This window comes from Pan paniscus, chromosome 3, assembly GCF_029289425.2.
Source record: "Pan paniscus chromosome 3, NHGRI_mPanPan1-v2.0_pri, whole genome shotgun sequence".
Lineage (NCBI taxonomy): Eukaryota > Metazoa > Chordata > Mammalia > Primates > Hominidae > Pan > Pan paniscus.
The window spans coordinates 188,549,181-188,576,811 of record NC_073252.2 but is presented as its reverse complement, the minus strand read 5'-3'; the positions used below and the strand labels follow the sequence as shown (position 1 = coordinate 188,576,811).

The following is a 27,631-nucleotide window of genomic DNA, read 5'->3' as shown; positions in this document are numbered from 1 at the left end:
CATTAGTATTAGAAGCGATGGTGTGCATTAGATCAGTGATAGGGCATGATGCGGATATTATTACGTTAGTATTGGAAGCGATGGTGTGCATTAGATCAGTGATAGGGCATGGTGTGGATATTATTACATTGGTATTAGAAGGGATGGTGTGGATTAGATGAGTGGTAGGGCATGGTGTGTATATTATTACATTACTATTGGAAGTGATGGAGTGGATTAGATCAGTGATAGGGCAGGTTGTGGATATGATTACATTAGTATTGGAAGCGATGCTGTGGACTAGATCAGTCATAGGGCATGACGTGGATATTATTACATTAGTATTGGAAGCGATGGTGTGGATTAGATGAGTGTTAGGGCATGGTGTGGATATTATTACATTAGTATTGGAAGCGATGGTGTGGATTAGATCAGTGATAGCGCAAGGTGTGGATATTATTACATTAGTATTGGAAGTGATGGTGTGGATTAGATCAGTGATAGGGCATGGTGTGGATATTATTCCATTAGTATTAGAAGCGAAGGTGTGGACTAGATCAGTGATAGGGCATGATGTGGATATTACTACATTAGTATTGGAAGCGATGGTGTGGACTAGATCACTGATAGGGCATGGTGTGGATATTATTACATTACTATTGGAAGTGATGGTGTGGACTAGATCAGTGATAGGGCACGGTGTAGATATTACTACATTACTATTGGAAGTGATGGTGTGGATTAAATCAGTGATAGGGCATGGTGTGGATATTATTACATTAGTATTAGAAGCGATGGTGTGGACTAGATCAGTGATAGGGCACGATGTGGATATTATTACATTAGTATTGGAAGCGATGGTGTGGACTAGATCACTGATAGGGCATGGTGTGGATATTATTACATTAGTATTGGAAGCGATGGTGTGGACTAAATCAGTGATAGGGCACGGTGTAGATATTATTACATTAGTATTAGAAGTGATTGTGTGGACTAGATCAGTGATAGGGCATGCTGTGGATATTATTACATTAGTATTACAAGCGATGGTGTGGACTAGATCAGTGATAGGGCATGCTGTGGATATTATTACACTAGTATTGGAAGCGATGGTGTGGAATAGATCAGTGATAGGACATGATGTGGATATTATTACATTAGTATTGGAAGCGATGGTGTGGATTAGATGAGTGTTATGGCATGGTGTGGATATTATTACATTAGTATTGGAAGCGATGGTGTTGATTAGATCAGTGATAGGGCATGGTGTGGATATTATTACATTAGTATTGGAAGCGATGGTGTGGATTAGATCAGTGTTAGGGCATGGTGTGGATATTATTGCGTTAGTATTAGAAGTGATGGTGTGGATTAGATGAGTGTTAGGGCATGATGTGGATATTATTACATTAGTATTAGAAACAATGTTGTGGACTAGATCAGTGATAAGGCATGGTGTGGATATTATTACATTAGTATTGGAAGCGATGGTGTCGACTAGATCAGTGATAGGGCATGGTGTGGGTATTACTACATTAGTATTGGAAGCAATGGTGTGGATTAGATGAGTGTTATGGCATGCGGTGGATATTATTACATTAGTATTAAAAACGATGGTATGGACTAGATCAGTGATAGGGCATGGTGTGGATATTATTACTTTAGTATTAGAAGCAATGGTGGGGACTAGATCAGTGAGAGGGCATGGTGTGGATATTACTATATTAGTATTAGAAGCGATGGTGTGGACTAGATCAGTGATAGGGCATGATGTGGATATTACTACATTAGTATTGGAAGCGATGGTGTGGACTAGATCAGTGATAGGGCATGGCGTGGATATTATTACATTAGTATTGGAAGAGATGGTGTGGATTAGATGAGTGGTAAGGCATGGTGTGGATATTATTACATCAGTATTGGAAGCGATGGTGTTGATTAGATCAGTGATAGTGCAAGGTGTGGATATTATTACATTAGTATTGGAAGTGATGGTGTGGATTAGATCAGTGATAGGTCATGGTGTGGATATTATTACATTAGTATTAGAAGCGATGGTGTGCATTAGATCAGTGATAAGTCATGGTGTGGATATTATTACATCAGTATTAGAAGGGATGATGTGGATTACATGAGTGGTAGGGCATGGTGTGGATATCATTACATTAGTATTACAAGCGATGGTGTGGATTAGATCAGTGTTAGGGCATGGTGTGGATATTATTACATTAGTATTAGAAGCGATTGTGTGCATTAGATCAGTGATAGGGCATGGTGTGGATATTATTACATTAGTATTAGAAGCGATGGTGTGGATTACGTGAGTGTTAGCGCACGGTGTGGATATTATTACATTAGTATTGGAAGCGATGGTGTGGATTAGATGAGTGTTAGGGCATGGTGTGGATATTATTACATTAGTATTAGAAGCGATGGTGTGCATTAGATCAGTGATAGGGCATGATGCGGATATTATTACGTTAGTATTGGAAGCGATGGTTTGCATAAGATCAGTGATAGGGCATGGTGTGGATATTATCACATTAGTATTAGAAGGGATGGTGTGGATTAGATGAGTGGTAGGGCATGGTGTGGATATTATTACATTACATTTGGAAGTGATGGTGTGGATTAGATCAGTGATAGGGCGGGTTGTGGATATGATTACATTAGTATTGGAAGCGATGGTGTGGACTAGATGAGTGATAGGGCATGATGTGGATATTATTACATTAGTATTGGAAGCGATGGTGTGGATTAGATGAGTGTTAGGGCATGGTGTGGATATTATTACATTAGTACTGGAAGCGATGGTGTTGATTAGATCAGTGATAGGGCATGGTGTGGATATTATTACATTAGTATTGGAAGCGATGGTGTGGATTAAATCAGTGTTAGGGCATGGTGTGGATATTATTACGTTAGTATAAGAAGGGATGGTGTGGATTAGATGAGTGGTAGGGCATGGTGTGGATATTATTACATTAGTATTGGAAGTGATGGTGTGCGTAAGATGAGTGACAGGTCATGGTGTGGATATTATTACATTAGTATTAGAAGGGATGGTGTGGATTAGATGAGTGGTAGGGCATGGTCGGGATATTACTACCTTAGTATTAGAAGCGATGGTGTGGATTAGATCAGTGTTAGGGCATGGTGTGGATATTATTACATTAGTATTAGAAGCCATGGTGTGCATTAGATCAGTGATAGGGCATGGTGTGGATATTATTACATTATTATTAGAAGGGATGGGGTGGATTAGATGCGTGGTAGGGCATGGTGTGGATATTATTACATTAGTATTAGAAGCGATGCTGTGGATTAGATGAGTGTTAGGGCATGGCGTGGATATTATTACATTAGTATTAGAAGCGATGCTGTGCGTTACATTAGTGGTAGGGCATGATGTGGATATTATTACAATAGTATTAGAAGGGATGGTGTGCATTAGATCAGTGATAGGGCATGGTGTGGATATTACTACATTAGTATTAGAAGGGATGGTGTGGATTAGATGAGTGGTAGGGCATGGTGTGGATATTATTACATTAGTATTGGAAGTGATGGTGTGGATTAGATCAGTGTTAAGGCATGGTGTGGATATTATTACATTAGTATTGGAAGCGATGGTGTGGACTAGATCAGTGATAGGGCATGATGTGGATATTATCACATTAGTATTGGAAGCGATGGTGTTGATTAGATCAGTGATAGGGCATGATGTGGATATTATTACATTAGTATTGGAAGCGATGGTGTGGGTTAGATCAGTGTTAGGTCATGATGTGCATATTATTACATGAGTATTGGAAGTGATGCTGTGGTCTAGATCAGTGACAGGGCATGGTGTGGATATTATTACATTAGTATTGGAAGCGATGGTGTGGACTAGATCAGTGATAGGGCATGGTGTACATATTATTACATTAGTATTAGAAGCGATGGTGTGGACTAGATCAGTGATAGGGCATGCTGTGGATATTATTACATTAGTATTACAAGCGATGGTTTGGACTAGATCAGTGATAGGGCATGCTGTGGATATTATTACATTAGTATTGGAAGCGATGGTGTGGACTAGATCAGTGATAGGGCATGATGTGGATATTATTACATTAGTATTGGAAGCGATGTTGTTGATTAGATCAGTGATAGGGCATGGTGTGGATATTATTACATTAGTATTGGAAGCGATGGTGTGGATTAGATGTGTTAGGGCATGATGTGGATATTATTACGTTAGTATTAGAAGCGATGGTGTGGATAAGATGAGTGTTAGGGCATGCTGTGGATATTATTACATTAGTATTAGAAACGATGGTGTGGACTAGATCAGTGATAAGGCATGGTGTGGATATTATTACATTACTATTAGAAGCGATGGTGTGGACTAGACAATTGATAGGGCACGGTGTGGATATTATTAGTATTGGAAGCGATGTTGTGGACTAGATCAGTGATAGGACATGATGCGGATATTACTACATTAGTATTGGAAGCGATGGTGTGGACTAGATCAGTGATAGGGCATGGTGTGTACATTATTACATTAGAATTGGAAGCGATGGTGTGGATTAGATGAGTGTTAGGGCATGGTGTGGATATTATTACATTAGTATTGGAAGCGATGGTGTTGATTAGATCAGTGATAGCGCAAGGTGTGGATATTATTACATTAGCATTGGAAGTGATGGTGTGGATTAGATCAGTGATAGGGCATGGTGTGGATATTATTACATTACTGTTAGAAGCGATGGTGTGCATTACATCAGTGATAGGTCATGGTGTGGATATCATTACATTAGTATTAGAAGGGATGGTGTGGATTAGATGAGTGGTAGGGCATGGTGTGGATATTAGTACATTAGTATTAGAGGCGATGGTGTGGATTAGATCAGTGTTAGGGCATGGTGTGGATATTATTACGTTAGTATTAGAAGCGATGGTGTGCATTAGATCAGTGGTAGGGCATGGTGCGGACATTATTATATTAGTATTAGAAGGGATGGGGTGGATTAGATGAGTGGTAGGGCATGGTGTGGATATTATTACATTCGTATTGGAAGCGATGGTGTGCATTAGATCAGTGATAGGGAATGATGTGGATATTATTACATTAGTATTAGAAGGGATGGTGTGGATTAGATGAGTGTTAGGGCATGGTGTGGATATTATTACATTGGTATTGGAAGAGATGGTGTGCATTAGATCAGTGATAGGGCATCGTGTGGATATTATTTCATTAGTATTTGAAGCGATGGTGTGGACTAGATCAGTGATAGGGCATGATGTGGATATTATTACATTAGTATTGGAAGCGATGTTGTTGATTAGATCAGTGATAGGGCATGGTGTGGATATTATTACATTAGTATTGGAAGCGATGGTGTGGATTAGATCAGTGTTAGGGCATGATGTGTATATTATTACGTTAGTATTAGAAGCGATGGTGTGGATTAGATGAGTGTTAGGGCATGCTGTGGATATTATTACATTAGTATTAGAAACGATGTTGTGGACTAGATCAGTGATAGGGCATGGTGTGGATATTATTACATTAGTATTAGAAGCGATGGTGTGGACTAGACAATTGATAGGGCATGGTGTGGATATTATTAGTATTGGAAGCGATGTTGTAGACTAGATCAGTGATAGGACATGATGCGGGTATTACTACATCAGTATTGGAAGCGATGGTGTGGACTAGATCAGTGATAGGGCATGGTGTGTACATTATTACATTAGTATTGGAAGCGATGGTGTGGATTAGATGAGTGTTAGGGCATGGTGTGGATATTATTACATTAGTATTGGAAGCGATGGTGTTGATTAGATCAGTGATAGCGCAAGGTGTGGATATTATTACATTAGTATTGGAAGCGATGGTGTGGATTAGATCAGTGATAGTGCATGGTTTTAGATATTATTACATTACTATTAGAAGCGATGGTGTGCATTAGTTCAGTGATAGGTCATGGTGTGGATATTATTACATTAGTATTAGAAGCGATGGTGTGCATTAGATCAGTGGTAGGGCATGGTGTGGACATTATTACATTAGTAGTAGAAGGGATGGTGTGGATTACATGAGTGGTAGGGCATGGTGTGGATATTATTACATTAGTATTGGAAGCGATGTTGTGCATTAGATCAGTGATAGGGCATGGTGTGGATATTATTACATTAGTATTAGAAGTGATGGTGTGCATTAGATCAGTGATAGGGCATGGTGTGGATATTATTACATTAGTATTAGAAGGGATGGTGTGGATTAGATGAGTGGTAGGGCATGGTGTGGATATTATTACATTAGTATTGGAAGTGATGGTGTGGATTAGATCAGTGATAGGGCATGATGTGGATATTATTACATTAGTATTGGAAGCGATGGTGTGGACTAGATCAGTGATAGGGCATGATGTGGATATTACCACATTAGTATTGGAAGCGATGATGTGGATTAGATCAGTGATAGGGCATGGTTTGGATATTATTACATTAGTATTGGAAGCGATGGTGTGGACTAGATCAGTGATAGGGCATGGTGTGGATATTATTACATTAGTATTGGAAGCGATGGGTGGACTAGATCAGTGATAGGGCATGGTGTAGATATTATTACATTTGTATTAGAAGCGATGGTGTGGACTAGATCAGTGATAGGGCATGCTGTGGATATTATTACGTTAGTATTACAAGCGATGGTGTGGACTAGATCAGTGATAGGGCATGCTGTGGATATTATTTCATTAGTATTGGAAGCGATGGTGTGGTCCAGATCAGTGATAGGGCATGATGTGGATATTATTACATTAGTATTGGAAGCGATGGTATGGATTAGATGAGTGTTAGGGCATGGTGTGGATATTATTACATTAGTATTGGAAGCAATGGTGTTGATTAGATCAGTGATAGGGCATGGTGTGGATATTATTACATTAGTATTGGAAGCGATGGTATGGATTAGATCAGTGTTAGGGCATGGTGTGGATATTATTACGTTAGTATTAGAAGTGATGGTGTGGAGTCGATGAGTGTTAGGGCATGCTGTGGATATTATTACATTAGTATTAGAAACAATGGTGTGGAGTAGATCAGTGATAAGGCATGGTGTGGATATTATTACATTAGTATTGGAAGCTATGCTGTGGACTAGATCAGTGATAGGGCATGGTGTGGGTATTATTACATTAGTATTGGAAGCGATGGTGTGGATTAGATGAGTGTTAGTGCATGGTTTGGATATTATTACATTAGTATTGGAAGCATTGGTGTTGATTAGATCAGTGATAGCGCAAGGTGTGGATATTATTACATTAGTATTGGAAGTGATGGTGTGGATTAGATCAGCGATAGGGCATGGTGTGGATATTATTACATTAGTATTAGAAGCGATGGTGTGCATTAGATCAGTGATAGGTCATGGTTTGGATATTATTACATTAGTATTAGAAGGGATGGTGTGGATTAGATGAGTGGGAGTGCATGGTGTGGATATTACTTCATTAGTATTAGAAGCGATGGTGTGGATTAGATCAGTGTTAGGGCATGGTGTGTATATTATTACATTAGTATTAGAAGCGATGGTGTGCATTAGATCAGTGATAGGGCATGGTGTGGATATTATTACATTAGTATTAGAAGCGATGGTGTGGATTAGATGACTGTTAGGGCATGGTGGGCATATTATTACATTAGTATTGGAAGAGATGGTGTGGATTAGATGAGTGTTAGGGCACGGTGTGGATATTATTACATTAGTATTAGAAGCGATGGTGTGCATTAGATCAGTGATAGTGCATGATGTGGATATTATTACGTCAGTATTAGAATCGATGGTGTGCATTAGATCAGTGATAGGGCATGGTGTGGATATTATTACATTAGTATTAGAAGCGATGGTGTGGATTAGATGAGTGTTATGGCATGCTGTGTATATTATTACATTAGTATTAGATACGATGGTATGGACTAGATCAGTGATAGGGCATAGTGTGGATATTATTACATTAGTATTAGAAGGGATGGTGTGGATTAGATGAGTTGTAGGGCATGGTGTGGATATTATTACATTACTATTGGAAGTGATGGTGTGGATAAGATCAGTGATAGGGCATGTGGTGGATATGATTACATTAGTATTGGAAGCGATGGTATGGATTAGATGAGTGTTAGGGCATGGTGTGGATATTATTACATTAGTATTGGAAGCGATGGTGTGGATTAGATGAGTGTTACGGCATGGTGTGGATATTATTACATTAGTATTAGAAGCGATGGTGTGCATTAGATCAGTGATAGGGCATGATGTGGATATTATTACATTAGTATTAGAAGCGATGTTGTGCATTGGATCAGTGATAGGGCATGGTGTGGATATTATTACATTAGTATTAGAAGGGATGGTGTGGATTAGATGAGTTGTAGGGCATGGTGTGGATATTATTACATTACTATTGGAAGTGATTGTGTGGATAAGATCAGTGATAGGGCATGTTGTGGATATGATTACATTAGTATTGGAAGCGATGGTGTGGACTAGATCAGTGATAGGGCATGATGTGGATATTGCTACATTAGTATTGGAAGCGATGGTGTGGACTAGATCAGTGATAGGGCATGGCGTGGATATTATTACATTAGTATTGGAAGCGATGGTGTGGATTAGATGAGTGTTAGGGCATGCTGTGGATATTATTATATTAGTATTGGAAGCGATGGTGTTGATTAGATCAGTGATAGCGCAAGGTGTGGATATTATTACATTAGTATTGGAAGTGATGGTGTGGATTAGATCAGTGATAGGGCATGGTGTGGATATTATTACATTAGTATTAGAAGGGATGGTGTGGATTAGATGAGTTGTAGGGCATGGTGTGGATATTATTACATTACTATTGGAAGTGATGGTGTGGATAAGATCAGTGATAGGGCATGGTGTGGATATGATTACATTAGTATTGGAAGCGATGGTGTGGATTCGATGAGTGTTAGGGCATGGTGTGGATATTATTACATTAGTATTGGAAGCGATGGTGTTGATTAGATCAGTGATAGCGCAAGGTGTGGATATTATTACATTAGTATTGGAAGCGATGGTGTGGATTAGATCAGTGATAGTGCATGGTTTTAGATATTATTACATTACTATTAGAAGCGATGGTGTGCATTAGTTCAGTGATAGGTCATGGTGTGGATATTATTACATTAGTATTAGAAGCGATGGTGTGCATTAGATCAGTGGTAGGGCATGGTGTGGACATTATTACATTAGTAGTAGAAGGGATGGTGTGGATTACATGAGTGGTAGGGCATGGTGTGGATATTATTACATTAGTATTGGAAGCGATGTTGTGCATTAGATCAGTGATAGGGCATGGTGTGGATATTATTACATTAGTATTAGAAGTGATGGTGTGCATTAGATCAGTGATAGGGCATGGTGTGGATATTATTACATTAGTATTAGAAGGGATGGTGTGGATTAGAGGAGTGGTAGGGCATGGTGTGGATATTATTACATTAGTATTGGAAGTGATGGTGTGGATTAGATCAGTGATAGGGCATGATGTGGATATTATTACATTAGTATTGGAAGCGATGGTGTGGACTAGATCAGTGATAGGGCATGATGTGGATATTACCACATTAGTATTGGAAGCGATGATGTGGATTAGATCAGTGATAGGGCATGGTTTGGATATTATTACATTAGTATTGGAAGCGATGGTGTGGACTAGATCAGTGATAGGGCATGGTGTGGATATTATTACATTAGTATTGGAAGCGATGGGTGGACTAGATCAGTGATAGGGCATGGTGTAGATATTATTACATTTGTATTAGAAGCGATGGTGTGGACTAGATCAGTGATAGGGCATGCTGTGGATATTATTACGTTAGTATTACAAGCGATGGTGTGGACTAGATCAGTGATATGGCATGCTGTGGATATTATTTCATTAGTATTGGAAGCGATGGTGTGGACTAAATCAGTGATAGGGCACGGTGTAGATATTATTACATTAGTATTAGAAGTGATTGTGTGGACTAGATCAGTGATAGGGCATGCTGTGGATATTATTACATTAGTATTACAAGCGATGGTGTGGACTAGATCAGTGATAGGGCATGCTGTGGATATTATTACACTAGTATTGGAAGCGATGGTGTGGAATAGATCAGTGATAGGACATGATGTGGATATTATTACATTAGTATTGGAAGCGATGGTGTGGATTAGATGAGTGTTATGGCATGGTGTGGATATTATTACATTAGTATTGGAAGCGATGGTGTTGATTAGATCAGTGATAGGGCATGGTGTGGATATTATTACATTAGTATTGGAAGCGATGGTGTGGATTAGATCAGTGTTAGGGCATGGTGTGGATATTATTGCGTTAGTATTAGAAGTGATGGTGTGGATTAGATGAGTGTTAGGGCATGATGTGGATATTATTACATTAGTATTAGAAACAATGTTGTGGACTAGATCAGTGATAAGGCATGGTGTGGATATTATTACATTAGTATTGGAAGCGATGGTGTCGACTAGATCAGTGATAGGGCATGGTGTGGGTATTACTACATTAGTATTGGAAGCAATGGTGTGGATTAGATGAGTGTTATGGCATGCGGTGGATATTATTACATTAGTATTAAAAACGATGGTATGGACTAGATCAGTGATAGGGCATGGTGTGGATATTATTACTTTAGTATTAGAAGCAATGGTGGGGACTAGATCAGTGAGAGGGCATGGTGTGGATATTACTATATTAGTATTAGAAGCGATGGTGTGGACTAGATCAGTGATAGGGCATGATGTGGATATTACTACATTAGTATTGGAAGCGATGGTGTGGACTAGATCAGTGATAGGGCATGGCGTGGATATTATTACATTAGTATTGGAAGAGATGGTGTGGATTAGATGAGTGGTAAGGCATGGTGTGGATATTATTACATCAGTATTGGAAGCGATGGTGTTGATTAGATCAGTGATAGTGCAAGGTGTGGATATTATTACATTAGTATTGGAAGTGATGGTGTGGATTAGATCAGTGATAGGTCATGGTGTGGATATTATTACATTAGTATTAGAAGCGATGGTGTGCATTAGATCAGTGATAAGTCATGGTGTGGATATTATTACATCAGTATTAGAAGGGATGATGTGGATTACATGAGTGGTAGGGCATGGTGTGGATATCATTACATTAGTATTACAAGCGATGGTGTGGATTAGATCAGTGTTAGGGCATGGTGTGGATATTATTACATTAGTATTAGAAGCGATTGTGTGCATTAGATCAGTGATAGGGCATGGTGTGGATATTATTACATTAGTATTAGAAGCGATGGTGTGGATTACGTGAGTGTTAGCGCACGGTGTGGATATTATTACATTGGTATTGGAAGCGATGGTGTGGATTAGATGAGTGTTAGGGCATGGTGTGGATATTATTACATTAGTATTAGAAGCGATGGTGTGCATTAGATCAGTGATAGGGCATGATGCGGATATTATTACGTTAGTATTGGAAGCGATGGTTTGCATAAGATCAGTGATAGGGCATGGTGTGGATATTATCACATTAGTATTAGAAGGGATGGTGTGGATTAGATGAGTGGTAGGGCATGGTGTGGATATTATTACATTACATTTGGAAGTGATGGTGTGGATTAGATCAGTGATAGGGCGGGTTGTGGATATGATTACATTAGTATTGGAAGCGATGGTGTGGACTAGATGAGTGATAGGGCATGATGTGGATATTATTACATTAGTATTGGAAGCGATGGTGTGGATTAGATGAGTGTTAGGGCATGGTGTGGATATTATTACATTAGTACTGGAAGCGATGGTGTTGATTAGATCAGTGATAGGGCATGGTGTGGATATTATTACATTAGTATTGGAAGCGATGGTGTGGATTAAATCAGTGTTAGGGCATGGTGTGGATATTATTACGTTAGTATAAGAAGGGATGGTGTGGATTAGATGAGTGGTAGGGCATGGTGTGGATATTATTACATTAGTATTGGAAGTGATGGTGTGCGTAAGATGAGTGACAGGTCATGGTGTGGATATTATTACATTAGTATTAGAAGGGATGGTGTGGATTAGATGAGTGGTAGGGCATGGTCGGGATATTACTACCTTAGTATTAGAAGCGATGGTGTGGATTAGATCAGTGTTAGGGCATGGTGTGGATATTATTACATTAGTATTAGAAGCCATGGTGTGCATTAGATCAGTGATAGGGCATGGTGTGGATATTATTACATTATTATTAGAAGGGATGGGGTGGATTAGATGCGTGGTAGGGCATGGTGTGGATATTATTACATTAGTATTAGAAGCGATGCTGTGGATTAGATGAGTGTTAGGGCATGGCGTGGATATTATTACATTAGTATTAGAAGCGATGCTGTGCGTTACATTAGTGGTAGGGCATGATGTGGATATTATTACAATAGTATTAGAAGGGATGGTGTGCATTAGATCAGTGATAGGGCATGGTGTGGATATTACTACATTAGTATTAGAAGGGATGGTGTGGATTAGATGAGTGGTAGGGCATGGTGTGGATATTATTAGATTAGTATTGGAAGTGATGGTGTGGATTAGATCAGTGTTAAGGCATGGTGTGGATATTATTACATTAGTATTGGAAGCGATGGTGTGGACTAGATCAGTGATAGGGCATGATGTGGATATTATCACATTAGTATTGGAAGCGATGGTGTTGATTAGATCAGTGATAGGGCATGATGTGGATATTATTACATTAGTATTGGAAGCGATGGTGTGGGTTAGATCAGTGTTAGGTCATGATGTGCATATTATTACATGAGTATTGGAAGTGATGCTGTGGTCTAGATCAGTGACAGGGCATGGTGTGGATATTATTACATTAGTATTGGAAGCGATGGTGTGGACTAGATCAGTGATAGGGCATGGTGTACATATTATTACATTAGTATTAGAAGCGATGGTGTGGACTAGATCAGTGATAGGGCATGCTGTGGATATTATTACATTAGTATTACAAGCGATGGTTTGGACTAGATCAGTGATAGGGCATGCTGTGGATATTATTACATTAGTATTGGAAGCGATGGTGTGGACTAGATCAGTGATAGGGCATGATGTGGATATTATTACATTAGTATTGGAAGCGATGTTGTTGATTAGATCAGTGATAGGGCATGGTGTGGATATTATTACATTAGTATTGGAAGCGATGGTGTGGATTAGATGTGTTAGGGCATGATGTGGATATTATTACGTTAGTATTAGAAGCGATGGTGTGGATAAGATGAGTGTTAGGGCATGCTGTGGATATTATTACTTTCGTATTAGAAACGATGGTGTGGACTAGATCAGTGATAAGGCATGGTGTGGATATTATTACATTACTATTAGAAGCGATGGTGTGGACTAGACAATTGATAGGGCACGGTGTGGATATTATTAGTATTGGAAGCGATGTTGTGGACTAGATCAGTGATAGGACATGATGCGGATATTACTACATTAGTATTGGAAGCGATGGTGTGGACTAGATCAGTGATAGGGCATGGTGTGTACATTATTACATTAGTATTGGAAGCGATGGTGTGGATTAGATGAGTGTTAGGGCATGGTGTGGATATTATTACATTAGTATTGGAAGCGATGGTGTTGATTAGATCAGTGATAGCGCAAGGTGTGGATATTATTACATTAGCATTGGAAGTGATGGTGTGGATTAGATCAGTGATAGGGCATGGTGTGGATATTATTACATTACTGTTAGAAGCGATGGTGTGCATTACATCAGTGATAGGTCATGGTGTGGATATCATTACATTAGTATTAGAAGGGATGGTGTGGATTAGATGAGTGGTAGGGCATGGTGTGGATATTAGTACATTAGTATTAGAGGCGATGGTGTGGATTAGATCAGTGTTAGGGCATGGTGTGGATATTATTACGTTAGTATTAGAAGCGATGGTGTGCATTAGATCAGTGGTAGGGCATGGTGCGGACATTATTATATTAGTATTAGAAGGGATGGGGTGGATTAGATGAGTGGTAGGGCATGGTGTGGATATTATTACATTCGTATTGGAAGCGATGGTGTGCATTAGATCAGTGATAGGGAATGATGTGGATATTATTACATTAGTATTAGAAGGGATGGTGTGGATTAGATGAGTGTTAGGGCATGGTGTGGATATTATTACATTGGTATTGGAAGAGATGGTGTGCATTAGATCAGTGATAGGGCATCGTGTGGATATTATTTCATTAGTATTTGAAGCGATGGTGTGGACTAGATCAGTGATAGGGCATGATGTGGATATTATTACATTAGTATTGGAAGCGATGTTGTTGATTAGATCAGTGATAGGGCATGGTGTGGATATTATTACATTAGTATTGGAAGCGATGGTGTGGATTAGATCAGTGTTAGGGCATGATGTGTATATTATTACGTTAGTATTAGAAGCGATGGTGTGGATTAGATGAGTGTTAGGGCATGCTGTGGATATTATTACATTAGTATTAGAAACGATGTTGTGGACTAGATCAGTGATAGGGCATGGTGTGGATATTATTACATTAGTATTAGAAGCGATGGTGTGGACTAGACAATTGATAGGGCATGGTGTGGATATTATTAGTATTGGAAGCGATGTTGTAGACTAGATCAGTGATAGGACATGATGCGGGTATTACTACATCAGTATTGGAAGCGATGGTGTGGACTAGATCAGTGATAGGGCATGGTGTGTACATTATTACATTAGTATTGGAAGCGATGGTGTGGATTAGATGAGTGTTAGGGCATGGTGTGGATATTATTACATTAGTATTGGAAGCGATGGTGTTGATTAGATCAGTGATAGCGCAAGGTGTGGATATTATTACATTAGTATTGGAAGCGATGGTGTGGATTAGATCAGTGATAGTGCATGGTTTTAGATATTATTACATTACTATTAGAAGCGATGGTGTGCATTAGTTCAGTGATAGGTCATGGTGTGGATATTATTACATTAGTATTAGAAGCGATGGTGTGCATTAGATCAGTGGTAGGGCATGGTGTGGACATTATTACATTAGTAGTAGAAGGGATGGTGTGGATTACATGAGTGGTAGGGCATGGTGTGGATATTATTACATTAGTATTGGAAGCGATGTTGTGCATTAGATCAGTGATAGGGCATGGTGTGGATATTATTACATTAGTATTAGAAGTGATGGTGTGCATTAGATCAGTGATAGGGCATGGTGTGGATATTATTACATTAGTATTAGAAGGGATGGTGTGGATTAGATGAGTGGTAGGGCATGGTGTGGATATTATTACATTAGTATTGGAAGTGATGGTGTGGATTAGATCAGTGATAGGGCATGATGTGGATATTATTACATTAGTATTGGAAGCGATGGTGTGGACTAGATCAGTGATAGGGCATGATGTGGATATTACCACATTAGTATTGGAAGCGATGATGTGGATTAGATCAGTGATAGGGCATGGTTTGGATATTATTACATTAGTATTGGAAGCGATGGTGTGGACTAGATCAGTGATAGGGCATGGTGTGGATATTATTACATTAGTATTGGAAGCGATGGGTGGACTAGATCAGTGATAGGGCATGGTGTAGATATTATTACATTTGTATTAGAAGCGATGGTGTGGACTAGATCAGTGATAGGGCATGCTGTGGATATTATTACGTTAGTATTACAAGCGATGGTGTGGACTAGATCAGTGATAGGGCATGCTGTGGATATTATTTCATTAGTATTGGAAGCGATGGTGTGGTCCAGATCAGTGATAGGGCATGATGTGGATATTATTACATTAGTATTGGAAGCGATGGTATGGATTAGATGAGTGTTAGGGCATGGTGTGGATATTATTACATTAGTATTGGAAGCAATGGTGTTGATTAGATCAGTGATAGGGCATGGTGTGGATATTATTACATTAGTATTGGAAGCGATGGTATGGATTAGATCAGTGTTAGGGCATGGTGTGGATATTATTACGTTAGTATTAGAAGTGATGGTGTGGAGTCGATGAGTGTTAGGGCATGCTGTGGATATTATTACATTAGTATTAGAAACAATGGTGTGGAGTAGATCAGTGATAAGGCATGGTGTGGATATTATTACATTAGTATTGGAAGCTATGCTGTGGACTAGATCAGTGATAGGGCATGGTGTGGGTATTATTACATTAGTATTGGAAGCGATGGTGTGGATTAGATGAGTGTTAGTGCATGGTTTGGATATTATTACATTAGTATTGGAAGCATTGGTGTTGATTAGATCAGTGATAGCGCAAGGTGTGGATATTATTACATTAGTATTGGAAGTGATGGTGTGGATTAGATCAGCGATAGGGCATGGTGTGGATATTATTACATTAGTATTAGAAGTGATGGTGTGCATTAGATCAGTGATAGGTCATGGTTTGGATATTATTACATTAGTATTAGAAGGGATGGTGTGGATTAGATGAGTGGGAGTGCATGGTGTGGATATTACTTCATTAGTATTAGAAGCGATGGTGTGGATTAGATCAGTGTTAGGGCATGGTGTGTATATTATTACATTAGTATTAGAAGCGATGGTGTGCATTAGATCAGTGATAGGGCATGGTGTGGATATTATTACATTAGTATTAGAAGCGATGGTGTGGATTAGATGACTGTTAGGGCATGGTGGGCATATTATTACATTAGTATTGGAAGAGATGGTGTGGATTAGATGAGTGTTAGGGCACGGTGTGGATATTATTACATTAGTATTAGAAGCGATGGTGTGCATTAGATCAGTGATAGTGCATGATGTGGATATTATTACGTCAGTATTAGAATCGATGGTGTGCATTAGATCAGTGATAGGGCATGGTGTGGATATTATTACATTAGTATTAGAAGCGATGGTGTGGATTAGATGAGTGTTATGGCATGCTGTGTATATTATTACATTAGTATTAGATACGATGGTATGGACTAGATCAGTGATAGGGCATAGTGTGGATATTATTACATTAGTATTAGAAGGGATGGTGTGGATTAGATGAGTTGTAGGGCATGGTGTGGATATTATTACATTACTATTGGAAGTGATGGTGTGGATAAGATCAGTGATAGGGCATGTGGTGGATATGATTACATTAGTATTGGAAGCGATGGTATGGATTAGATGAGTGTTAGGGCATGGTGTGGATATTATTACATTAGTATTGGAAGCGATGGTGTGGATTAGATGAGTGTTACGGCATGGTGTGGATATTATTACATTAGTATTAGAAGCGATGGTGTGCATTAGATCAGTGATAGGGCATGATGTGGATATTATTACATTAGTATTAGAAGCGATGTTGTGCATTGGATCAGTGATAGGGCATGGTGTGGATATTATTACATTAGTATTAGAAGGGATGGTGTGGATTAGATGAGTTGTAGGGCATGGTGTGGATATTATTACATTACTATTGGAAGTGATTGTGTGGATAAGATCAGTGATAGGGCATGTTGTGGATATGATTACATTAGTATTGGAAGCGATGGTGTGGACTAGATCAGTGATAGGGCATGATGTGGATATTGCTACATTAGTATTGGAAGCGATGGTGTGGACTAGATCAGTGATAGGGCATGGCGTGGATATTATTACATTAGTATTGGAAGCGATGGTGTGGATTAGATGAGTGTTAGGGCATGCTGTGGATATTATTATATTAGTATTGGAAGCGATGGTGTTGATTAGATCAGTGATAGCGCAAGGTGTGGATATTATTACATTAGTATTGGAAGTGATGGTGTGGATTAGATCAGTGATAGGGCATGGTGTGGATATTATTACATTAGTATTAGAAGGGATGGTGTGGATTAGATGAGTTGTAGGGCATGGTGTGGATATTATTACATTACTATTGGAAGTGATGGTGTGGATAAGATCAGTGATAGGGCATGGTGTGGATATGATTACATTAGTATTGGAAGCGATGGTGTGGATTCGATGAGTGTTAGGGCATGGTGTGGATATTATTACATTAGTATTGGAAGCGATGGTGTTGATTAGATCAGTGATAGCGCAAGGTGTGGATATTATTACATTAGTATTGGAAGCGATGGTGTGGATTAGATCAGTGATAGTGCATGGTTTTAGATATTATTACATTACTATTAGAAGCGATGGTGTGCATTAGTTCAGTGATAGGTCATGGTGTGGATATTATTACATTAGTATTAGAAGCGATGGTGTGCATTAGATCAGTGGTAGGGCATGGTGTGGACATTATTACATTAGTAGTAGAAGGGATGGTGTGGATTACATGAGTGGTAGGGCATGGTGTGGATATTATTACATTAGTATTGGAAGCGATGTTGTGCATTAGATCAGTGATAGGGCATGGTGTGGATATTATTACATTAGTATTAGAAGTGATGGTGTGCATTAGATCAGTGATAGGGCATGGTGTGGATATTATTACATTAGTATTAGAAGGGATGGTGTGGATTAGAGGAGTGGTAGGGCATGGTGTGGATATTATTACATTAGTATTGGAAGTGATGGTGTGGATTAGATCAGTGATAGGGCATGATGTGGATATTATTACATTAGTATTGGAAGCGATGGTGTGGACTAGATCAGTGATAGGGCATGATGTGGATATTACCACATTAGTATTGGAAGCGATGATGTGGATTAGATCAGTGATAGGGCATGGTTTGGATATTATTACATTAGTATTGGAAGCGATGGTGTGGACTAGATCAGTGATAGGGCATGGTGTGGATATTATTACATTAGTATTGGAAGCGATGGGTGGACTAGATCAGTGATAGGGCATGGTGTAGATATTATTACATTTGTATTAGAAGCGATGGTGTGGACTAGATCAGTGATAGGGCATGCTGTGGATATTATTACGTTAGTATTACAAGCGATGGTGTGGACTAGATCAGTGATATGGCATGCTGTGGATATTATTTCATTAGTATTGGAAGCGATGGTGTGGTCCAGATCAGTGATAGGGCATGATGTGGATATTATTACATTAGTATTGGAAGCGATGGTATGGATTAGATGAGTGTTAGGGCATGGTGTGGATATTATTACATTAGTATTGGAAGCAATGGTGTTGATTAGATCAGTGATAGGGCATGGTGTGGATATTATTACATTAGTATTGGAAGCGATGGTATGGATTAGATCAGTGTTAGGGCATGGTGTGGATATTATTACGTTAGCATTAGAAGTGATGGTGTGGAGTCGATGAGTGTTAGGGCATGCTGTGGATATTATTACATTAGTATTAGAAAAAATGGTGTGGAGTAGATCAGTGATAAGGCATGGTGTGGATATTATTACATTAGTATTGGAAGCTATGGTGTGGACTAGATCAGTGATAGGGCATGGTGTGGGTATTATTACATTAGTATTGGAAGCGATGGTGTGGATTAGATGAGTGTTAGTGCATGGTTTGGATATTATTACATTAGTATTGCAAACATTGGTGTTGATTAGATCAGTGATAGCGCAAGGTGTGGATATTATTACATTAGTATTGGAAGTGATGGTGTGGATTAGACCAGCGATAGGGCATGGTGTGGATATTATTACATTAGTATTAGAAGCGATGGTGTGCATTAGATCAGTGATAGGTCATGGTTTGGATATTATTACATTAGTATTAGAAGGGATGGTGTGGATTAGATGAGTGGGAGTGCATGGTGTGGATATTACTTCATTAGTATTAGAAGCGATGGTGTGGATTAGATCAGTGTTAGGGCATGGTGTGGATATTATTACATTAGTATTAGAAGCGATGGTGTGCATTAGATCAGTGATAGGGCATGGTGTGGATATTATTACATTAGTATTAGAAGCGATGGTGTGGATTAGATGACTGTTAGGGCATGGTGTGCATATTATTACATTAGTATTGGAAGAGATGGTGTGGATTAGATGAGTGTTAGGGCACGGTGTGGATATTATTACATTAGTATTAGAAGCGATGGTGTGCATTAGATCAGTGATAGTGCATGATGTGGATATTATTACGTTAGTATTAGAATCGATGGTGTGCATTAGATCAGTGATAGGGCATGGTGTGGATATTATTACATTAGTATTAGAAGGGATGGTGTGGATTAGATGAGTGTTATGGCATGCTGTGTATATTATTACATTAGTATTAGATACGATGGTATGGACTAGATCAGTGATAGGGCATGGTGTGGATATTATTACATTAGTATTAGAAGGGATGGTGTGGATTAGATGAGTTGTAGGGCATGGTGTGGATATTATTACATTACTATTGGAAGTGATGGTGTGGATAAGATCAGTGATAGGGCATGTTGTGGATATGATTACATTAGTATTGGAAGCGATGGTATGGATTAGATGAGTGTTAGGGCATGGTGTGGATATTATTACATTAGTATTGGAAGCGATGGTGTGGATTAGATGAGTGTTACGGCATGGTGTGGATATTATTACATTAGTATTAGAAGCGATGGTGTGCATTAGATCAGTGATAGGGCATGATGTGGATATTATTACATTAGTATTAGAAGCGATGTTGTGCATTGGATCAGTGATAGGGCATGGTGTGGATATTATTACATTAGTATTAGAAGGGATGGTGTGGATTAGATGAGTTGTAGGGCATGGTGTGGATATTATTACATTACTATTGGAAGTGATTGTGTGGATAAGATCAGTGATAGGGCATGTTGTGGATATGATTACATTAGTATTGGTAGCGATGGTGTGGACTAGATCAGTGATAGGGCATGATGTGGATATTGCTACATTAGTATTGGAAGCGATGGTGTGGACTAGATCAGTGATAGGGCATGGCGTGGATATTATTACATTAGTATTGGAAGCGATGGTGTGGATTAGATGAGTGTTAGGGCATGCTGTGGATATTATTATATTAGTATTGGAAGCGATGGTGTTGATTAGATCAGTGATAGCGCAAGGTGTGGATATTATTACATTAGTATTGGAAGTGATGGTGTGGATTAGATCAGTGATAGGGCATGGTGTGGATATTATTACATTAGTATTAGAAGGGATGGTGTGGATTAGATGAGTTGTAGGGCATGGTGTGGATATTATTACATTACTATTGGAAGTGATGGTGTGGATAAGATCAGTGATAGGGCATGGTGTGGATATGATTACATTAGTATTGGAAGCGATGGTGTGGATTCGATGAGTGTTAGGGCATGGTGTGGATATTATTACATTAGTATTGGAAGCGATGGTGTTGATTAGATCAGTGATAGCGCAAGGTGTGGATATTATTACATTAGTATTGGAAGCGATGGTGTGGATTAAATCAGTGATAGTGCATGGTTTTAGATATTATTACATTACTATTAGAAGCGATGGTGTGCATTAGTTCAGTGATAGGTCATGGTGTGGATATTATTACATTAGTATTATAAGCGATGGTGTGCATTAGATCAGTGGTAGGGCATGGTGTGGACATTATTACATTAGTAGTAGAAGGGATGGTGTGGATTACATGAGTGGTAGGGCATGGTGTGGATATTATTACATTAGTATTGGAATCGATGTTGTGCATTAGATCAGTGATAGGGCATGGTGTGGATATTATTACATTAGTATTAGAAGTGATGGTGTCCATTAGATCAGTGATAGGGCATGGTGTGGATATTATTACATTAGTATTAGAAGGGATGGTGTGGATTAGATGAGTGGTAGGGCATGGTGTGGATATTATTACATTAGTATTGGAAGTGATGGTGTGGATTAGATCAGTGATAGGGCATGATGTGGATATTATTACATTAGTATTGGAAGCGATGGTGTGGACTAGATCAGTGATAGGGCATGATGTGGATATTACCACATTAGTATTGGAAGCGATGATGTGGATTAGATCAGTGATAGGGCATGGTTTGGATATTATTACATTAGTATTGGAAGCGATGGTGTGGACTAGATCAGTGATAGGGCATGGTGTAGATATTATTACATTTGTATTAGAAGCGATGGTGTGGACTAGATCAGTGATAGGGCATGCTGTGGATATTATTACGTTAGTATTACAAGCGATGGTGTGGACTAGATCAGTGATAGGGCATGCTGTGGATATTATTTCATTAGTATTGGAAGCGATGGTGTGGTCCAGATCAGTGATAGGGCATGATGTGGATATTATTACATTAGTATTGGAAGCGATGGTATGGATTAGATGAGTGTTAGGGCATGGTGTGGATATTATTACATTAGTATTGGAAGCAATGGTGTTGATTAGATCAGTGATAGGGCATGGTGTGGATATTATTACATTAGTATTGGAAGCGATGGTATGGATTAGATCAGTGTTAGGGCATGGTGTGGATATTATTACGTTAGTATTAGAAGTGATGGTGTGGAGTCGATGAGTGTTAGGGCATGCTGTGGATATTATTACATTCGTATTAGAAACAATGGTGTGGAGTAGATCAGTGATAAGGCATGGTGTGGATATTATTACATTAGTATTGGAAGCTATGGTGTGGACTAGATCAGTGATAGGGCATGGTGTGGGTATTATTACATTAGTATTGGAAGCGATGGTGGGGATTAGATGAGTGTTAGTGCATGGTTTGGATATTATTACATTAGTATTGGAAGCATTGGTGTTGATTAGATCAGTGATAGCGCAAGGTGTGGATATTATTACATGAGTATTGGAAGTGATGTTGTGGATTAGATCAGCGATAGGGCATGGTGTGGATATTATTACATTAGTATTAGAAGCGATGGTGTGCATTAGATCAGTGATAGGTCATGGTTTGGATATTATTACATTAGTGTTAGAAGGGATGGTGTGGATTAGATGAGTGGGAGTGCATGGTGTGGATATTACTTCATTAGTATTAGAAGCGATGGTGTGGATTAGATCAGTGTTAGGGCATGGTGTGGATATTATTACATTAGTATTAGAAGCGATGGTGTGCATTAGATCAGTGATAGGGCATGGTGTGGATATTATTACATTAGTATTAGAAGCGATGGTGTGGATTAGATGACTGTTAGGGCATGGTGTGCATATTATTACATTAGTATTGGAAGAGATGGTGTGGATTAGATGAGTGTTAGGGCACGGTGTGGATATTATTACATTAGTATTAGAAGCGATGGTGTGCATTAGATCAGTGATAGTGCATGATGTGGATATTATTACGTTAGTATTAGAATCGATGGTGTGCATTAGATCAGTGATAGGGCATGGTGTGGATATTATTACATTAGTATTAGAAGCGATGGTGTGGATTAGATGAGTGTTATGGCATGCTGTGTATATTATTACATTAGTATTAGATATGATGGTATGGACTAGATCAGTGATAGGGCATGGTGTGGATATTATTACATTAGTATTAGAAGGGATGGTGTGGATTAGATGAGTTGTAGGGCATGGTGTGGATATTATTACATTACTATTGGAAGTGATGGTGTGGATAAGATCAGTGATAGGGCATGTTGTGGATATGATTACATTAGTATTGGAAGCGATGGTATGGATTAGATGAGTGTTAGGGCATGGTGTGGATATTATTACATTAGTATTGGAAGCGATGGTGTGGTTTAGATGAGTGTTACGGCATGGTGTGGATATTATTACATTAGTATTAGAAGTGATGGTGTGCATTAGATCAGTGATAGGGCATGATGTGGATATTATTACATTAGTATTAGAAGCGATGTTGTGCATTGGATCAGTGATAGGGCATGGTGTGGATATTATTACATTAGTATTAGAAGGGATGGTGTCGATTAGATGAGTTGTAGGGCATGGTGTGGATATTATTACATTACTATTGGAAGTGATTGTGTGGATAAGATCAGTGATAGGGCATGTTGTGGATATGATTACATTAGTATTGGAAGCGATGGTGTGGACTAGATCAGTGATAGGGCATGATGTGGATATTGCTACATTAGTATTGGAAGCAATGGTGTGGACTAGATCAGTGATAGGGCATGGCGTGGATATTATTACATTAGTATTGGAAGCGATGGTGTGGATTAGATGAGTGTTAGGGCATGCTGTGGATATTATTATATTAGTATTGGAAGCGATGGTGTTGATTAGATCAGTGATAGCGCAAGGTGTGGATATTATTACATTAGTATTGGAAGTGATGGTGTGGATTAGATCAGTGATAGGGCATGGTGTGGATATTATTACATTAGTATTAGAAGGGATGGTGTGGATTAGATGAGTTGTAGGGCATGGTGTGGATATTATTACATTACTATTGGAAGTGATGGTGTGGATAAGATCAGTGATAGGGCATGGTGTGGATATGATTACATTAGTATTGGAAGCGATGGTGTGGATTCGATGAGTGTTAGGGCATGGTGTGGATATTATTACATTAGTATTGGAAGCGATGGTGTTGATTAGATCAGTGATAGGGCATGGTGTGGATATTATTACATTAGTATTAGAAGCGATGGTGTGCATTAGATCAGTGATAGGGCACGGTGTGGATATTATTACATTAGTATTAGAAGGGATGGTGTGGATTAGATGACTGTTAGGGCATGGTGTGGATATTATTACATTAGTATTAGAAGCGATGGTGTGGATTAGATGAGTGTTAGGGCATGGTGCGGATATTATTACATTATTATTAGAAGCGATGCTGTGCGTTACATTAGTGGTAGGGCATGATGTGGATATTTTTACATTAGTATTAGAAGCGATGGTGTGCATTAGATCAGTGACAGGGCATGTTGTGGATATTATTACATTAGTATTAGAAGGGATGGTGTGGATTAGATGAGTGGTAGGGCATGGTGTGGATATTATTACATTAGTATTGGAAGTGATGGTGTGGATTAGATCAGTGATAGGGCATGGTGTGGATATTATCACATTAGTATTGGAAGCGATGGTGTGGACTAGATCAGTGATAGGGCATGGTGTGGATATTATTACATTAGTATTGGAAGCGATGGTGTGGATTACATCAGTTTTAGGGCATGGTGCGAATATTATATGGGTGTTAGGGCATGGTGTGGATATCATAGTAATGTATAGCACAGTGTGATTATTATATTAGAGGCCACTGTAAGAATATATATTAGCAGCCACTGTGTCTTGGACGTTGACCATGATACTAGGGTATACTCCAAACATTGAGATTTGGGGGTTTTATTTTTCTAGATTAATTTCTTCCTCTGCTGAGTACTCTAAAGACTCACTCCTTGGCACTCAGGGCCGTGGACAGCAGCTTTTTACTCACCAATGAAGAACATCAAATTAACTTGACCCTCGTGCTGCCCTGAGGAAGTTGAAGCTCCTCGCTGCTTCTGGCACCTCAGCGGGAAGTTGGTTGGGGCGGGATCGCGCGCCCTCTGGTGGAGCGATGGTTCATCACAGACGCTCTTGCTCACAGTTTCTCGGCGGATGTGCGCCCCCTCCTGGCTGTCCTGAAATACCTATAAAATTCAATATTCAGTTTATTCAGTGTCATAATTTTGGAAATTCAAACCGAAATAAAGGCCACTATATCCATACCTTTCCCATAAATGGTGATGGAAGAATTATTTGGAAGCCATATAGAATGAAGTGACTCTATACACAAATTAAAACACAAAAACCTACTCAAAATAGTCCAGAGACTACAACTTGAAATGCAAAACTATAAATAATCTAAAAGAAAACCTAAGAGACATTGGATTTGGTGTTGAGTTTTAACACACAGCATCAAGTGCCAATTCGTGAAAATACTGAGAACAGACTTTATAAAACTAAATTTTCTACTATGAAAAACCCTATTCAGAGAACAAAAAGACAAGACACACTGTGAGAAGATATTTACAAAATACAAACGTGATTTTAAAAACTGTATTGAAAATACACAAACAACTCTTCAAACGAACACTAAGAAAACTAAAGGCCCAAATAAAACTGGGTAAATATCTGAACAGACATCCAGCCAAATAAAATATATAGATAGCAGGCCAGGTGTGTTGGCTCATGCCTATAACCCCAGCACTTTGGGAGGCTGAGGCGGGTGAGTCACCTGAGGTCAGGAATTTGAGATCAGCCCGGCCAACACAGTGATACCCCCTCTCTACTAAAAATACAAAAAAATTAGCCAGGCATGCTGGTGGGTGCCTGTAATCCCAGCTACTTGGGAGGCTGATGCAAGAGAATTGCTTGAACATCGGAGATGGAGGTTGCAGTGAGCCAAGATCACGCCACTGCACTCCAGCCTGAGTGACAGAACGAGACTCTATCTCAATAAAAAAAAAAGAAGAAAAAAAAGAAAATATACAGATAGCACATAATCACACAAAAGGATGCTCAATATATCTCATTAGGAGACTGGAAATTAAAATAATGCTGAGATATCACTGCACACCTAGTACAACTGTGGGACTCTTAAAAAAGCTCAACAGTAACAATTGGAGGTTGAAGAACAATAGGTACGGCCATTCATTACTGGCAGAATGCATGAATGGGTACAGCCACTTTGGGAAACAGTTTGACAGTTTTTCCCAAAGATAAACAAGTCTTACCTTACAATCCAACAAATGCACCCCTAAATTATGTATGTTTAGACAGCTGCTTTGAAAAATTATGTTCAAACAAAAACTAGCATGTAATTATATACGAGCCACTCTACTCATCATGGCCAAAACTTGAAGTAATCAGAACATTCTTCAATAGCTGAATGCATAATCAATTTGAAGTACAACCATGCAATGGAATGCCATTCACCAACAGAAAGGAATGAACTGTCAATCCATGAAAAGAAATGAATGAATCTTGCATCTATGTTGCTAAGTAAAGGGTGGCATTATGAAGATGCTATACATTATATGACTCCATTCATATGACATTCTGGAAAAAGCACAACCAAAGAGATGATAGTCAGATCAGTGACTGTCTGGGGTGGGGATCTGAAGTATTCTGTATGCTACTTCAGTAGTGGATATCTGACAGTATGCATTTGATAAAACCCACAGAATTTTAATGCACAAAGAACAAATCACAATCTACACAAATTAAATTATTTAGGATGTGGAAGTATCTAAGGACAAAATACAGAGTGCAACCAAGAATCTAACTGTATTACCAATGTATGTTGCAAGTGGTGGGCCAAAGGTGCTGAGCTGGAAATGAGTAGAATCCATAGACTAAAAACAAAATGTACTATATACATGAACAGTGGACTCTATTTTATAAAGTTATTTCCCATAGGGATAATAGTTAATTTTGAAACCACTATATCTGTAAAAAGAAAAATAACCATGATTTTCCTCTATACTATGAACATTCCACTTTTAACAGCAAATTGTGGGGGAGGTGGGTGTTTCCCACACCAACCAATTTTCCAACTCTCTGGAAAACAATTGGGTATCCTGTAATTCAACTGTGACACTGATTACCTGGAGTTAGTATACACCCTACAGGTTAAGGGCTTAGTAACACCAGACTGTCCACAACCTCAGATGCCAATCACAAGTAATGAATCCCCAGTTTACCCAAACTTCTATATGACTTGGCTAGAAACTAGGCATTCCTACACCCCCTCTTCAGGTTTGACAATTTGCTATGATGGCTTATGG

The 27,631-nt window shown here is 38.9% G+C and overlaps 1 protein-coding gene across 1 annotated transcript in view; it reads right to left on the bottom strand.

Annotated features, from left to right (window-relative positions):
• The window catches only part of LOC129393699 (putative protein FAM157A), a 47,672-nt gene that overhangs the window by 8,082 nt on the left and 11,959 nt on the right, over positions 1-27,631 (bottom strand). Inside the window, exon 3 of the mRNA XM_063604061.1 lies at positions 25,297-25,492. Coding sequence (XP_063460131.1) covers positions 25,297-25,492 — 196 coding nt within the window. The remainder of the gene's footprint in view (positions 1-25,296; positions 25,493-27,631) is intronic.